This window comes from Brassica napus, chromosome A10, assembly GCF_020379485.1.
Source record: "Brassica napus cultivar Da-Ae chromosome A10, Da-Ae, whole genome shotgun sequence".
Taxonomy (NCBI): domain Eukaryota; kingdom Viridiplantae; phylum Streptophyta; class Magnoliopsida; order Brassicales; family Brassicaceae; genus Brassica; species Brassica napus.
Genome location: NC_063443.1, coordinates 16,181,648 through 16,197,104, shown reverse-complemented (window position 1 = coordinate 16,197,104; position 15,457 = coordinate 16,181,648). Strand labels below are relative to the sequence as shown.

Sequence of the window (15,457 nt, the reverse complement as noted above, 5' to 3'; positions counted from 1 at the left end):
CAAGTCATAATTGGCCTACATCACTTGACCTAATGTGTTTTCTATTCCATCAATAACATTATAACCTCGCCTCAACAACAACCCTCAAATATTGAATCATAGACTTCACAGAAGTCCTCACACAGGCCCAGGCTAAACCATACTTGCACAATTTTATTTTCTCGTTAAAGCTTACACATTGTTACGGCCTACGAACTTAGAAAAAAACATAATTTAAAACCCAAACTATATGGGCCAAACAGAGATGAAGTTTGATTTTTTAGTACAGAGTTAATCAAATATAAATATAACAAACTAAATAAGTAATCCAAAATGAGAAAACGCATACCAAACCAAACGAAATAATATTTATGTAGGTTTTCATTAATTTGAACTAGACCAAACCGAAACAAAATCATATCAAACTCGATTTTAAACTATAATGTTAAATCTCTAATGAGAACAAAATTCATCTCTAGTGTAATTTTTCTTTCTGCTTTTTGAGATTTGAGCTAAAAAAAAAAAAAGAGGGGAAGATGAAAGAATAACCTTTCATAGGTGGAATTTGTGTATTTCAAGTTTGGAATAAGCATCAACGAAACAACTTCTTTTTCTTCTCAAAAGCACAACTATTTTTCTCTTTCCCAAGAAAAAGAAGAGAAAGTTGGCACACGGATTGGTAGCAACACACGTGAGAGAATAAATAAAACATCTTTTGATAAGTTTTGAAGTTGTTCAGTCACATGCCATAAAAAGCCATACAATGTTCAAGTCCACACCTAAAGTTATGAAAGTAATCAACTAAAACATATTTCAAAAGTAGTTTCATTCTTCAGGTTGCTTCACCTAAAAGGATTGTATTTCTTTTAGTGGGTTTTTCTTCAACTTCCAAGATCACTTATATGACGTACGCAGCTGCAGTACCTTGCTGTGTATACTTAGGTTTCGTATTGAGATTAATATACGTTAAGTAATTTGATTTTTTTGTTTAGTGCCCAAGTCTCTTAGCAAAAAGAACAGTAATAGTAATATTTTGTGTAAGCATATAGTGACATTATCCTAAATAATATTTATGCTGAAGTCCATTATCATAGATTTGTACTAGTACAAACAAAGTCAAATAAAACTCAGAAAATTAAAATATTTCGGTCTAGAAGCTTATGTGTTACATTATAATATGTAGTAGTCACACGTTCTCAAATTATGATATACTTATATGAACACATTTATACTATAATTTTGGTCTATCAAAATTTGTTTGAAGGCATCAAATCCAGAGTAATTAAAGAGAGATTTGGAATCATTTAAAGACTTTTCCTTCCTTTTTTTGCTATAAAGCATTTGACAACTTATGTATATATTACATGTATAAGAAATACAAAAATACTAATGAAAGTTTCTTTATGAAAAGAGGAATGCAACTTTGAGGTTGACAAAGTGTAGCTTCAAAATGAAGAAACTGAGATCATTGAGATAGAATAAAAAAAAAACCTATCTCCGTTAAATATATTAATTACTATAGAAAAAATATATATAGTCAACTTCGATATCGATTGTAAGTAATGACTTAAAAAATTTAGTATAGTTATCCGATTCCGGAGAAATCAAATATATGTACTTCATTTGATTCTAGAAGCTAAAATGTTTTAATCCAAACAGTTTTTTTTAAACAGTGTATATTATGTATTTATTCAATTAATTTATTTTCAAACTAAGGGGTATCAATATATATGTGTGTGTTTTTTCAACAGGGACATAAAATAATAATATCAGAATACACACATTTCATAAACATTTCTAAATATTTGAATCAAAAGAACGAGTTCTTTTCTTAATCTTGTGAATAAATATTTTCGAGAAAAGAATATATCAAATTTCCTTTTATAATTCACGTAAAAAGGTGCACTGATTCAAACATTTACTTAAGGCATCTCTAATTCATTTCTATTTTTTTTATAATTCACACAAAAATATAGTAACTCTATCGTAAATAAGTTTTGCTCAAATGGTTTACTATATTATAAAGTAACTCTATTATAGAAGAGAAAATAAAATAACTCTATTATAAAATAAACTATTAGAATAAAACTTATCCTATAATAGAATTATTTTATTTTTGTAGAAATTATAAAAGAAAAAATAGGCGTGGAATGAATTGGAGATGATCTTACACAAACGTTATAACTATATTGGATCGGTCATAGATGCCATATGGTTGATTGTACGTGCATTGTATGCAGGATTAAGAAATCATTGCATAATTATTATTGTTTGTTGGTTTTTTGAACCAGACAAAAAACCATTCATCGCGGGTATGAAAAGTACTAATATTAATTAATGTTATAATATGTGTTCTACGTTAGCCGGGCAGTTGATTAATGTATAGCGCTTAGATATATACACAGAAGTATATACGGTTGATATATTCTAAATAAATATTACAGTAATAAATAAAATAACTATATAAATTATATGTAAATAATAAAATATATAGCAAACATAATTAAATTGATAAACTGATATGAATAAAGTCACATGAAATCAAAAGAATCAAACAAGTACATTATAATTGTTTACATAAATTTCTTTAAAAATATATCTTATAAACTGTGAGCATAGAAAACCCGTATAAACACCGTATGAACACCGTATTACACTGTATAAACGAAGTATTTGCGCTCGTCCAAACCATCATTGTATTATTCTACCGTATAGTAAAAAAACAGTATAATGCACTACTGAATATTGTATATACACCGTATATGTGGTCATATCAACTAAATTTTAGAACATTGATATTAATATAGCTTTGCGATACAATTGTTTTTCCTTGAGACATATTTCTTATAACTATGGAAGGTCTAGTGGGTCGATACCAGTTGATAATAGTTTATATAAACGTATATTTTAAATTCAACTATTATAAAAAAGAGAGATCGAACCCTCAACTATTAGAAAATTGAGTCTAGGACGAAACCACTAGAACATGGAACCTTAAAAAAACGTAACCATTAAGCATATAGGGTTTCAAAATCATTTGGTTATAGTTGCACCCTTTGACGTTTCTCACTTGCATTCCAACATCTCCACGCAAACTCCGTTGACGCTCTCACACACATTTTTCATATAACACATTCATAAATCATACGGTACGCCTGAGCTACAGATGGAAATTTGAATATTACAAAGAAAAAAAAAATCGGAGCCGCAAAATTACTTACGAAATCATAATTTGATATTTCTCAATGTAGACCATTGATGACCAAGTCGCAAGTGGGGTGCGTGTGCGTGCTTCTTTTTTTCCTTTTGCTTGTGGGGATCTCTTATCTATATTTCCTAATTTCCAACTTTTTTACTATAAATAAATAAAAGTAATAATACAGAGGGGCAAGAAATTAATGTTTACTTATTTCATATTTTGTAGACTCCTTGTTTTTGTTCTTCCAAAACTAACCATAGATTCCATGCAAGTTTTTTTTTTTTTTTTTTTTTTTGAAAAATGATTCCATGCAAGTTAATAAACCCTTTATAAGATCATCTCCAATGTAATTTTCTATTTTTTCCTATATAATAGAAGAACTCTATAATAGAAGCGGATTTGTCTCCAATGTATTCCTCTATTTTCTCCTCTAAAAAAATATTCTTAAAAGGTTCTTTTTTAATTTTACAATTAACACTCTTTAACTTACAAAAATTGAAAATTAACCCATTCATTATATGATTATATCTTTTGGGAAATTTTCATAAAAGTGAAAGATTATTTAATTTAAAGATTTTATTAAAGAAAACATTAAACAAAAATAATGAAACAAAGTAGACATTATCTAACCATCATTATACTTTTCTCATAAATAATCAATTAATGCATTATGAAATGAGAAATAAGATTTTTTTTTTTATCTTTGATATTTTTGAATCGACTAAAAAACTCTTGGAATCGGTTATCTTCACCATCTGATATTTGAAGCAAAAAAATCAACAAGTTCCATGTCCATCCATTTCCTTTGAACAATATTCTAACGATCTTTGTAGATCCGGAAGTAATTTACGAGGATATTATATTTTTTTAATATGTTATATTAATTAATATTTAAATTCAACTTAAATATGTTATCAACATGTAAATCTATGTGGAATTTTTAATAAGTAAACTATAATTAATAATTTTAGTTTCAAATATAAAATTTAAGTATTATTTGTTAAAAAATTGACTTTCAAATAAAATAATATTATTATTTATTTATATTATTTATAACTGTAATAATTAAGAATATGATGTACACAAAAAATAATTGGGTTTTATATGTAAAATAATGTATTTCTACATAAATATGTATTTTAGTTATAATCATAAAAAGGTTAAAGGACTATTGTTTAAATAAAAAAAGTATGTCTCTATTATAGAGGAATGATATTTTTTCCCCTAAATATAGAGAAGAAAATAACAATCTTTATTTTAGGGAAAAAAATTAAATAGAGGTGGGATGGAGTATATTTTACTCTATTATAGCATATAGAGGCAAATATAGGGGTGGGTTGGAGATACTCTAAAAAGCATGTAACTCTATAAATTTAGGATATCTCCAACCCCACTCTATTTTTCTCTCTAAAATAGAGTTAAGAGTAAAAATGTTCCAATAGGAAAAAATTAAATAGTACTATATTTTCTACTCTATAAGTGTAAACTATTTTTTATTCTATATATAGCGTAGTTTTTTTTATTTTTTGTTCATCATTCTATTTTTTACTCTAAAATAAAGTATTATTGGAGCAACATCTAACTTTATTATAGAGTTACTCTATTTTAGAGAGAAAAATAGAATAAACTATTAGATGATTTTTGTGGGAAAACGAAAATGGTTCAATTATTATACTTTCTCTCTTCCTAAAAAGTTAAATTTCTAATTTTTGTTTGTTTGTATTTTCTTCTAAATTTATGTATTATTTTAATATATTAAAGTACTATTGGTGTATGTGTTATGAGATAAAGTAATATGATATTTTCGTATAAATTGTCTTCTTGGAATATAAAAGCAATAGCAATCAGGTTGAGTCCTAGATTCAATCACCCTTTTTAGACATTATTTATAAAAAAAATTCTAAATCAATCATTTCGAAAAAAATAAAGAAAATTGAGAATAAAATATGACGTTGAAAATACTAGAGGGCATTTTTGACAATTTTGAAAGGGACCATTCATTGAATGTTATTAGAAAATTTGAGACAAAGAAGATCTGGGAAATCGGGAGAGAGAGAGTGATGAGAGATTGTTTGGTTGCATTGCATTTTCACATTTTTCATCTCCGGGACTTCAATCCGTTGTGTGAGGCTGTCGTTTTGGAATCACGTAGGACCCTTCCATCTTTTATTCCCCTTCATCTACCTTATTTCTATGTACTACAGTGCCCTCAATGTTTCTTCGCTTCCGAGGACTTCAATCCGTTGTGTGAGTATTAATATTGGTTAAGTACTTTAAGTTAATGCATTAAATATATGTATGTACAAATAGGGTTGTCACTAGATTACTGACTACCACACATCTTTAAATCTATATTCCTATGTTACTAAAAGTATGATGTTTTACAGAATTTTGATGTTTCAATATATAAGATGTTTTTATTTTTTTAGGTAATTTTTACTTTATTAAAAACTTTGTACTCAATCATATTTTAATAATCTATTTTGTAACTGGTTAAATACTATTAGTTTTAATGATATTTTCTAATATGTATGTTTTTAGTTAAACATTTTATATTTAGAAACATAAGGAAATAATGCATGTTATTTGCAAAATACAAAAATACCAAAAAAAAACTAATTTATTTCATTACTGATAAACTCGGTCACGTCCATTATGAAAAATTCTAAATGGTGGGTAATGAGATCTACATCCTTGTAACATGTATAAATTAAATTTATATTGGTAACTCTTAAAACAATGGTGATAACTGGTTGGATTGTAGATGTAGAAGTTCTGTTGTAGGATTTAGTTTGTAGTTTTTATTATTGTAGTTAGCTGTATGTTTTTTCGGTATAAAAATAATACAACTTTTAAAATAATTTAATAAATACTTTAAAAATAAAATATAACATGAATAAAAAGGATATAGATGTTGTCGCTTTTGTAGACTAACTAAATCATTTAAAGACTGGTTAAAAAACAAATGATGTAAAAAGGTTAACTGTAGATTTTAAATTTTAAAATAAAGCTAAATCGTGATTTGTTAAGATTAGTGATTTTAAAAATACATAAATCTAAAGAACTAATTTTAGTCTAACCAATCATCACCAATATTTAACATATTTAATAAAAAAATTAGCTATTAACACTAAAACCAAATATAATAACTAATTTCCGAGTTATTTGATAATGTACTTTGTATGATAAAATAACCTAAAAAGTAAGCACATATATAATTAGGCATATTAACATTTCTTTTACAAGAACTGCTTTCGTAAATGTATACCATTATTAAGAATTGTCTGTATCGATCGTAATATTAATATGAATTGCTAACCAAACCGCACTATCGCCTCAGATCAACTTATTAAGAGATCAGCTGTAAAATTAAAATATGATGAAAACCAATCGTAAAATGAGGCAATAGCAATATATGTTGATGAATAAGGAAATAAAGTTTAAAAAAACAAGGAAAAAATAACAATAACATATAAATACAAGTAGAACTTGTTTGTGTATATATAAATACGTTATTCTCGTGAATCTCATATTGTATTGAATCATCGAGAACGACGGGTTGTAGAAGACTATACATCCCTTATATATTAATTGAGGAACATTTGAAAAGATGTAACCTCAATTTTGTATTAATTAAAAGAGGCTCCAATGCATAGGTGGCATTCAATTAGGTAATCAATTACATTCAATTGAAAAATAAGTAGGTCCACATTCGATTTTTATATGTTGTTAGATACATAAGTTGGTCAAACTATATGATATAATGATATGATATGATATTTTCTTTCCTTAAATAAAACCTACGGAATTACCATAAATGACTAATATATATATGACAATTAATGAGTTTAATAATAAAGATTTGATAACAATGTATATCTCCTCCATCATTTGTTGTTTAATTTTATATTATTAAAATAAATTAAACAATAAAATTAGCTATAAAAATAAAATTTAGATTTTTTCGTATATTTCATATTTTGAATTTTTAAAAACGACAATAAATGACTAAAACTATTAAAATTATTATGTTAAAAATTAATGATCAATGGTTTAACATTTTTATTATAAGAAGATACACATGATTTTAAAACCATATGAGTAAAAAATATCATTTAATAATAAAATAAATATATACTATATACCATAAGATTACATAAATATTTTAATATTAAAACTTTCAATGAATTTTCAAGAACATTTATAAATTATAAACTTATTAAAGATTTCAGATTGAAAATTTTGTTATCGATGATTTAAATATTTTGTTATAAAACGATATGAACGATCATAGAACCGTATGATTATAAATTCTTATTTAATAAATAACTATACAAAATATACTATTCCTAGAAAAATAGGTTGGTCCATCTTAACTTATATTACACTTTTTATTAAACTAACTACCGAATTGATAAATAACGTACCAAAAATTGTTTTGCACTTTCCTTAAATAAAAGCTACGATACCTAATATGATTAACGTATATGTGAAAATTAATTATAATGAATAATAAATATTTGATAACAATTTTTGTATCTTAGTTCTTTTTTTAATTTTATATTATTAAAATATATTTAAAAATTACATTAAATATATAATAAAAAAATTTATAATTTTTCTTATATGTATATTTTGAATTTTTCAAAACGTCTATAAATTATTAGAAATTTGAAGATCCCCACTCAGAAAATTTTGTGATCAATAGATTATTTTTTTTGTCATAATAAGTTACAAATGATCATAAAATTGTATTAATATGAACTTTTATTTAATATTATAAGAAGATACACATTATTTTAAAACCATATGAGTAAAAAATATCATTTAATAAGAAAACATATATATTTATATATATATATATAGATTATACTATATACCATAAGATTACATAAATATTTTAATATTAAAACTTTCAATGAATTTTCAAAAACATTTATAAATTATAAACTTATTAAAGATTTCACATTGAAAATTTTGTTATCGATGATTTAAATATTCAGTTATAAAATGATATGAATGATCATAGAACTGTATGATTATAAATTCTCATTTAATAAATGACTATGTAAAATATACTATTCTTAGAAAAATAGGTTGGTCCATCTTGACTTATATTATATTTTTTATTAAACTAACTATCGAATTGATAAATAATCTACCAAAATTGTTTTTGCACTTTCCTTAATTAGAAGCTACGAAATTACCTAATATGATTAACGTATATATGAAAATTAATTATTATGAATAATAAATATTTGATAACAATTTTGGTATCTTAGTTCTTTTTTTTAATTTTATATTATTGAAAGATATTAAAAATCACATTAAATATATAATAAAAACATTTATATTTTTTCTTATATGTTATATTTGAATTTTTCAAAACGTCTATATATTATTAGAAATTTAAATATTCCCACTCTGAAAATTTTGTGATCAATAGATTATTTTTTTGTTATAATAAGTTAAAAATGATCATAAGATATAACGCATATGAATTTTTATTTAATAAATATTCAAACTAAATAATATATATATATATATATATATATATAAACACTAATGATTTAAACCAACAAGATTGGCTGATCAATTTAGTCGTCCAGTTGAAATTTTTCAAAAGTATGTGAAAGACTAAAGTCAAAGTAAATATGGATTTAGAATAGTAGTTATATTTTATTAACCAAATACCAAAAAAAAACGAACCGAACCGAAACTAACCCGATATCCGGATTGAACACCCGTAATCTAAATGAAGCCAAACTATTGTTTCATTCTCTAAAATATAACAAAAATAATAACTTAATCCCGCGCAAGGCGCGGATCTTATCCTAGTGTTATTCTATTCAAGTAAAACTAAAAGTGTGGAACTTATCGTTTTAACTTTTAATAAAAAGCGACGAACATGTCCTTGATAACCATGATTTTTTTTCCCCACTGAATTTTTAATATTAAGGGTCAAAACCCATCCTTGATAACCATGATATATATAATATTTTTATTGTACATATTTTGTTAATCCCTTGTCTCAATAGAGAGGTAACTTGTAGTGTCGATAGTGAATATTATTATACCGACAATAACGTCACGCCTTTGTTATATTTTAAAGATAACATATATCTGGACGAAATCGATACATTTATCTTATACAAACAGGAAGGTTGACACCGGGATTGGAGGAACTTACAGCACACTGTCAGTTTCACGGACCCCTTGACATCGATTTCATTGTAGTTTATCTATATATCTACGTGAATTAGTTTTAATCATTAAACTGAAAATTTATAAGTAATTTTGTAGTCTGTCCTTGATTTATATCTCATATACCATGTGCATATATGTTACACACGGATATTGTTGTCTCGCTGGTCTGTATATAGACAGTGCCTACTATTCATTATCAAGTTGGTGTTCGAATTTATATACATATGTATATATTTTGTTCTTTCACTTTGTTAGAATCATCGACTTTCCTGAGATATTTCAGATGTTTATATCAAATACTAGGAGTTCCATAATTTCTTCTTTTGTAGTGGTCTGAGTTGTCAATGTTTGTTTAATAAGATTCGTATGTCTATCATTTAGCCAAGGGGCATTTGCTATATTAGTATTCAATTATGTAAAACTCTTTAAGACTAGAAACTATAGTTCATTCATTTCCGTGTATTGATAAATAAGCGCACCCACAACATAAATGGAATACCGGAATATATCAAGTAATTCATAATAATTTGTTATATATTTATAAAGATAACTGTATATAATATTTCGATAGATAGATTATATAACGAAAAGGAGAAATAGTTGCATTAGTGACGAACTCTAACCACCAATTTCAATCCCCACAACACGAGGGAAGTCACTTAGAGGGATAATGGAGAAAATATATATGATAGACGACTACTCATCAGTATCCATGGTCTGTTATTTAAGGTTTCTTTTTCAACATCAGACTATACACAAAAAGCATATCCTTCATAAAATCCTTACTTGGATTATTATTTTCGAATGAATATGGCATGTTATTTTTTTTTTGTAGGTCAAGATATAAGGCATGTTATCGGATATATTATATATGATTGCAGTTAAATATGTGGATGGATAATGAGCTTGCATGTATTAACGTGTTGAACATTGTAAAAACATTAATCATCGAGAAGCCTTGCCCAAAGTACTTCAAAACTAGAGGCTTGCGATTTTGTCCCCCTCTCATAACCACCAGACGAGTCCCCACATTTTCCCTCCCTCCTCTCATTTTACACAAATTTATACACATAATCATCATAAAATATCGGTGGAGTTTGTCTTTGTTTTGTTTAAAATTTTGAATCTCAAAACGGGTATGCATACGTGCGGCTGTCAGCATGACATAAGATGACCTCATCATCACCGCTTTAGCCGCGACGGGCCTGAATGAACCTGCCCTCGCAATTAAGAACCCTGCTCGGACTCCTTGAAGCCGAAAGCATGTAAATAACGATAGTGCTCTTTGATCGCTATATAAAAAGAAAATTTCGTTTAAACCCAACAAGCAAATTAAAGAATGGACATCTTATTAATTAGGTTGGTTAATGTGTGTAGTAAAAAACAGAATATTATCACCTCTCACGTTAATTTGTTGGAGTGTATGATTACGCTATAATTTTTGAACAAATTAAAAAAGGAGTCCTTTTCAGATTACATGTACAATTATTTATAGTAAAAAAAGTTAGTGTTTGAAGAGTTTACACTTTACAGAGGAAAGATACAAAAAAAGAGAGGAGGTAGATACCGACTAGAAATAATAATAATTGAGAAGACAAAAAATATAGTATGAATATTAGAAAAATGAAAAAGATAGATTTATGCAAATGGCGTCAAAAGGAAGAAGATTGAGTATGGTTTACGCAAAACAATTGTTTTTTTTTAATAAGAAAATTAATAAAGAAAAGGAGTTGTTCATATCGTCTACTACCTTATATAAACATACCATCCATGTTTCCCTCTTCCTACACCGCACTCTGTCTTCTTCCTCCATCTCCTTCTGTGATTTATCTCTCCACTTTGTTTGGAACTATGGATAAGGTTAAACTTGTAAAGAATGGTGTTATGAGATTACCACCTGGATTCAGATTTCATCCCACTGATGAGGAACTTGTGGTTCAGTATCTCAAGAGAAAAGTCTTGTCTTCTCCATTACCAGCTTCCATCATTCCTGACTTTGATGTTTGCAGAGCTGATCCTTGGGACTTGCCTGGTTGGTTTTTGTTCTTGCTATTTTGTACTATTTAGGTTTCGAACCAGCGACCTTTCATGCTTATTAAACTCTCTCTATTTCTGCCAGGCAATTTGGAGAAGGAGAGGTACTTCTTCAGCACAAGGGAAGCCAAGTACCCAAATGGGAACCGGTCTAACCGAGCAACCGGTTCGGGTTATTGGAAAGCTACCGGTATTGATAAACGGGTTGTGACCTCTCGAGGAAATCAAATCGTTGGTTTGAAGAAAACACTCGTTTTCTACAAAGGCAAACCACCTCATGGCTCAAGAACCGATTGGATCATGCATGAATATCGTCTCTCTTCCTCTCCTCCGGTACAACTTTCTCTCTTTCTCAATTTCCGGTTCAGTCTTCGGTTTTCTCCACCATTCAATTTCACTAAAATTTAGATTCCATGTTCTCTCTGCAGAGTTCAATGGGTCCTACTCAGAACTGGGTTCTTTGTCGTATCTTCCTTAAAAAGAGAGCTGGCAGCAAGAGCGACGGCGACGAGGGAGATAACCGGAATATAAGATATGATAATGACCATATTGAAATAATTACAACAAACCAAACTGAAGATAAAACTAAACCAATCTTCTTCGATTTCATGAGAAAAGAAAGGACCACAGACTTGAACCTTTTGCCAAGCTCTTCTTCTTCCGACCACGCTTCAAGTGGACTCACGACGGAGATATTCTCTTCTGATGAAGAGACCAGTAGTTGCAATAGTTTCAGACGAAATCTTTAATTTAATTTTAATGTTGACTATCTTTAATAACTCTTTTAATAATTTTATATTAATACCATTCTGCTTCTTTTTTTTCCATTTTACTTGGAAACGAGTCTTTGTCCTTTGTTTCAAATCTTTTTTTTTTAAACATATATTTCATGAACTAGTTGAATTTCATGAAAAAATGTATCAACTTTATTACAATTCTTGTCCCAGACGATCTACCAATTGCAATAAATATGCGTTTATAAGTCATTGTACGTTTTTTCACGTGTATGTTCTTTACTTGGAGATACTATACCACAAACCGAAAATATACATTTGAAATAAAGATGAAGAAGCAATAGCTTACTATACGTTGTTTAGGTTTATGACATGACAATCCCATGCCGAAAATTAAAAGCATTCATAATTTTAATAAAAACTTATAATGTCTCGTTATTATTAATCACATAAATTTGTATTATGATTATGAAAGTGGAAACTATTACGGTTGGAATAATTTCCACTCTGCACGTGACCGTGAAATTATTAATATGTTTGTGTCTCTGTGTGTATACCCTGTTTTAGTGTATTTTTTAATTGTTTGATGGCATTTAAGTGTATTATGTAAGTATGATTAGATATATGCATGGAGGATTACAACTAAAAAGGGTAATAATAGCACGGAGAGGCTGTCAAAGAGAGCCTTTTTGTCAAAAGTGCAGAAAACGTAATAAGAGTGAGATGAGTAGTTATCTCTTTTAATGTCAAAAAAGTCATAATTATTCGGTGGAAACTACACAATTATAAAATTACTCATTTCAAACTGAGATCCTAAGAAAAAAAAAAACTATTGGTTGTTTACAATGATGTGAACTGATTTCACATAAGGTCCCCACTTATAAAAATGCTTTAGGTTAGGTTTTATATTTCCCTAACTTGTAAGTGGTAAGTTAATTTTCTTTTTCAAAAAAAAAAATGTGGTAAGTTAATTTTTTCTTCTTTTTTTTTTTGGGGGGGGGGGGGTGGGGGTGGGGGGGGGGGGGGGGGGGGGGGTGGGGGGGGGGGGGCGGCGGGGGGAATTTCTGTTATTTTTATTATGTGCTATGTTTAAATTTGAACTAAATTATATGTATATAGCTCACTGAATTTAAAGGATAGTGAGGCAAGTAGCTTAGTACTAAACAACTGCGGTACATAACCTTTTATAATAATCCAATTAAAAGATAACATTGTCTTGTGGGATCAAATGTTTTTAGCTATGATGTTCATGAGTTCACCGTGTAACAATTTGGCAATTTCAGTCTTAAATCAAAGACGATTAAAAGTAAGAAGAAAATACATGTGGTAATTTAACATATAGACAAGAAACATGTTATAATGCTTCGCTGTGAACATAAAAGCTACCCCACCTTCTACCGAATGCGTATTTTACTATGATCGAAAAAACAAACTGAGAGTTGAAAATTTTCACTTTTTGTTGTTCTATAGCGACAGTCCGATTATGTCTTGTAGTCCGATTATTTGTATTGCTAGGAGAAAATAGAACAAAGATAGAAACTCACAGATTTTATCACCTTTGACGATTCTTTCTTACGAATATGGAGAAACAATCTCTGTCGCCATAGGATTTTTTACATGGAAGGACTAGAAAGAAAGATTTATGCAAAATCGATTCAAATATTAAAGTAGATTGAAATTTATCACTTATTTTATGAGAGCATAATTAAGAGCTTCAAAAATCCCTATTAAGAACCAAGTTCCGTAAGGATAATATATTCGAGGAGGATCAAATCTCTCTCTCTCTCTCTCTCTCTCTCTCTCTCTCTCTCTCTCTCTCTCTCTCTCTCTCTCTCTCTCTCTCTCTCTCTCTCTCTCTCTCTCTCTCTATCTGTAGATTCCATTCCAATCTTCAAACCTACTCCAGTTGGAAAAAAAAACATTCTATGTGAGTTACTGAGTTATGTTTCAACAGCATCTGTTACTTGGGTCTCCATCGAATTACTATGCCTTACGTAACTGAATTGAAAAGTTAGGTGACGGTCTGATGAGTGTTCGACCTAGCGAGACACAAAACCTACCAAAGAAAAATACGCAAATAGATATTCGAATTAATGGAACAACTCTGTTAAAAACAAGATAATATTAATAACTCTTTTTTTTTGGCTAAAAAAATAATATTAATTACTCGTTCGTTCATCTCCACTAATGTTTATATGCCTTGGAAAGCCTAACCTATAAATATAGGCAATTTTCCACAAAAAGTGAGATATTATAATTACAAAATTATTCTGTTTTGTATATAATTCGTATAAATCAATATTATTTTTTAAGAAATTTTTTTTTGAAAGAATGCATTTAGAAAAGACCCGTCGGTGTAGGCATTTTTATTAGTTGAAGTCAATAGCAAAGACTAAGTTACCTGATACGTAACCTATATATGCTAATTCTTACTAGTCCACACATATTCGATATTAGTGGTGCTAAGCATATAGTTGCGATTTATTGTACTTGCAAGCAATCCCAATCATCTTAGTGCTTATCAACCGAGTCAAATTGATTAACAACTTGGTTTCCAATTTTTAATATATGTATAAGGATTGTCTTTTCATGTTCCGTATGCCACAAGGAAGGGTGAACAATATATTTCCGACGCAAAGAAGAAAAATTTATTCTTGGATGCTCTGTACGGGATTATTGCTATAAGATAGTGGACAGTGGATTTGTTCAAATGTTTTGTTCTGTTTTGCCCACAAGTTACTTCTTTGACTCCGATTATACGTTTAGGGACAATATGTTAGAATATGGCCCGCGTAGTACACCGATTTTTGCATAGATAATAGTATAATACTCTTCCATAACAACTAATTCAATGTATTGTAAACAAAAACATAATAATTTCTATAAAAAACTAAAAAATAACAAGAGAATTAATAAACATGGTGTGGTGTATATATATAAGTGATTTGAAACATATCCAACGTTACTTTTAAATTTAAATCATAGGGTATACATAGTAACGACGAAATATGGCAAAACATAATTGAAATTCTATTAAACTAAAACGTTTAGTTAATAAATTTATTAGCAGATACATGTGCATATTCACGAAATTTTTATTAAAGAAAAGAGGAGAAAATAAAGAAGAAGAGAAGGTGGGAAGAGTCGTATAAGGCTGACTTGTTTTATGAAATTCAAATTTGTATAAAATTCCAAGTGGGTTGCGACTTGAGAGTTGAGACTAAGACCCACACATCTTCACAAATCAGCCATTACCCACACGCCTTTTTCTTACTCACATTGCATGGTTATGTGTCACTTCCAC

The 15,457-nt window shown here is 28.4% G+C and overlaps 1 protein-coding gene across 1 annotated transcript; it reads left to right on the top strand.

Moving 5' to 3' along the window:
• Positions 1 to 11,236: 11,236 nt before the first annotated feature.
• On the top strand, positions 11,237 to 12,382 carry LOC106372396 (NAC domain-containing protein 83). Its single transcript, NM_001315735.1, is given in 3 exon segments — positions 11,237 to 11,417; positions 11,505 to 11,752; positions 11,848 to 12,382. Coding segments are annotated over 3 exon segments (750 nt in total). The 3' UTR covers positions 12,169 to 12,382.
• Positions 12,383 to 15,457: the final 3,075 nt, after the last annotated feature.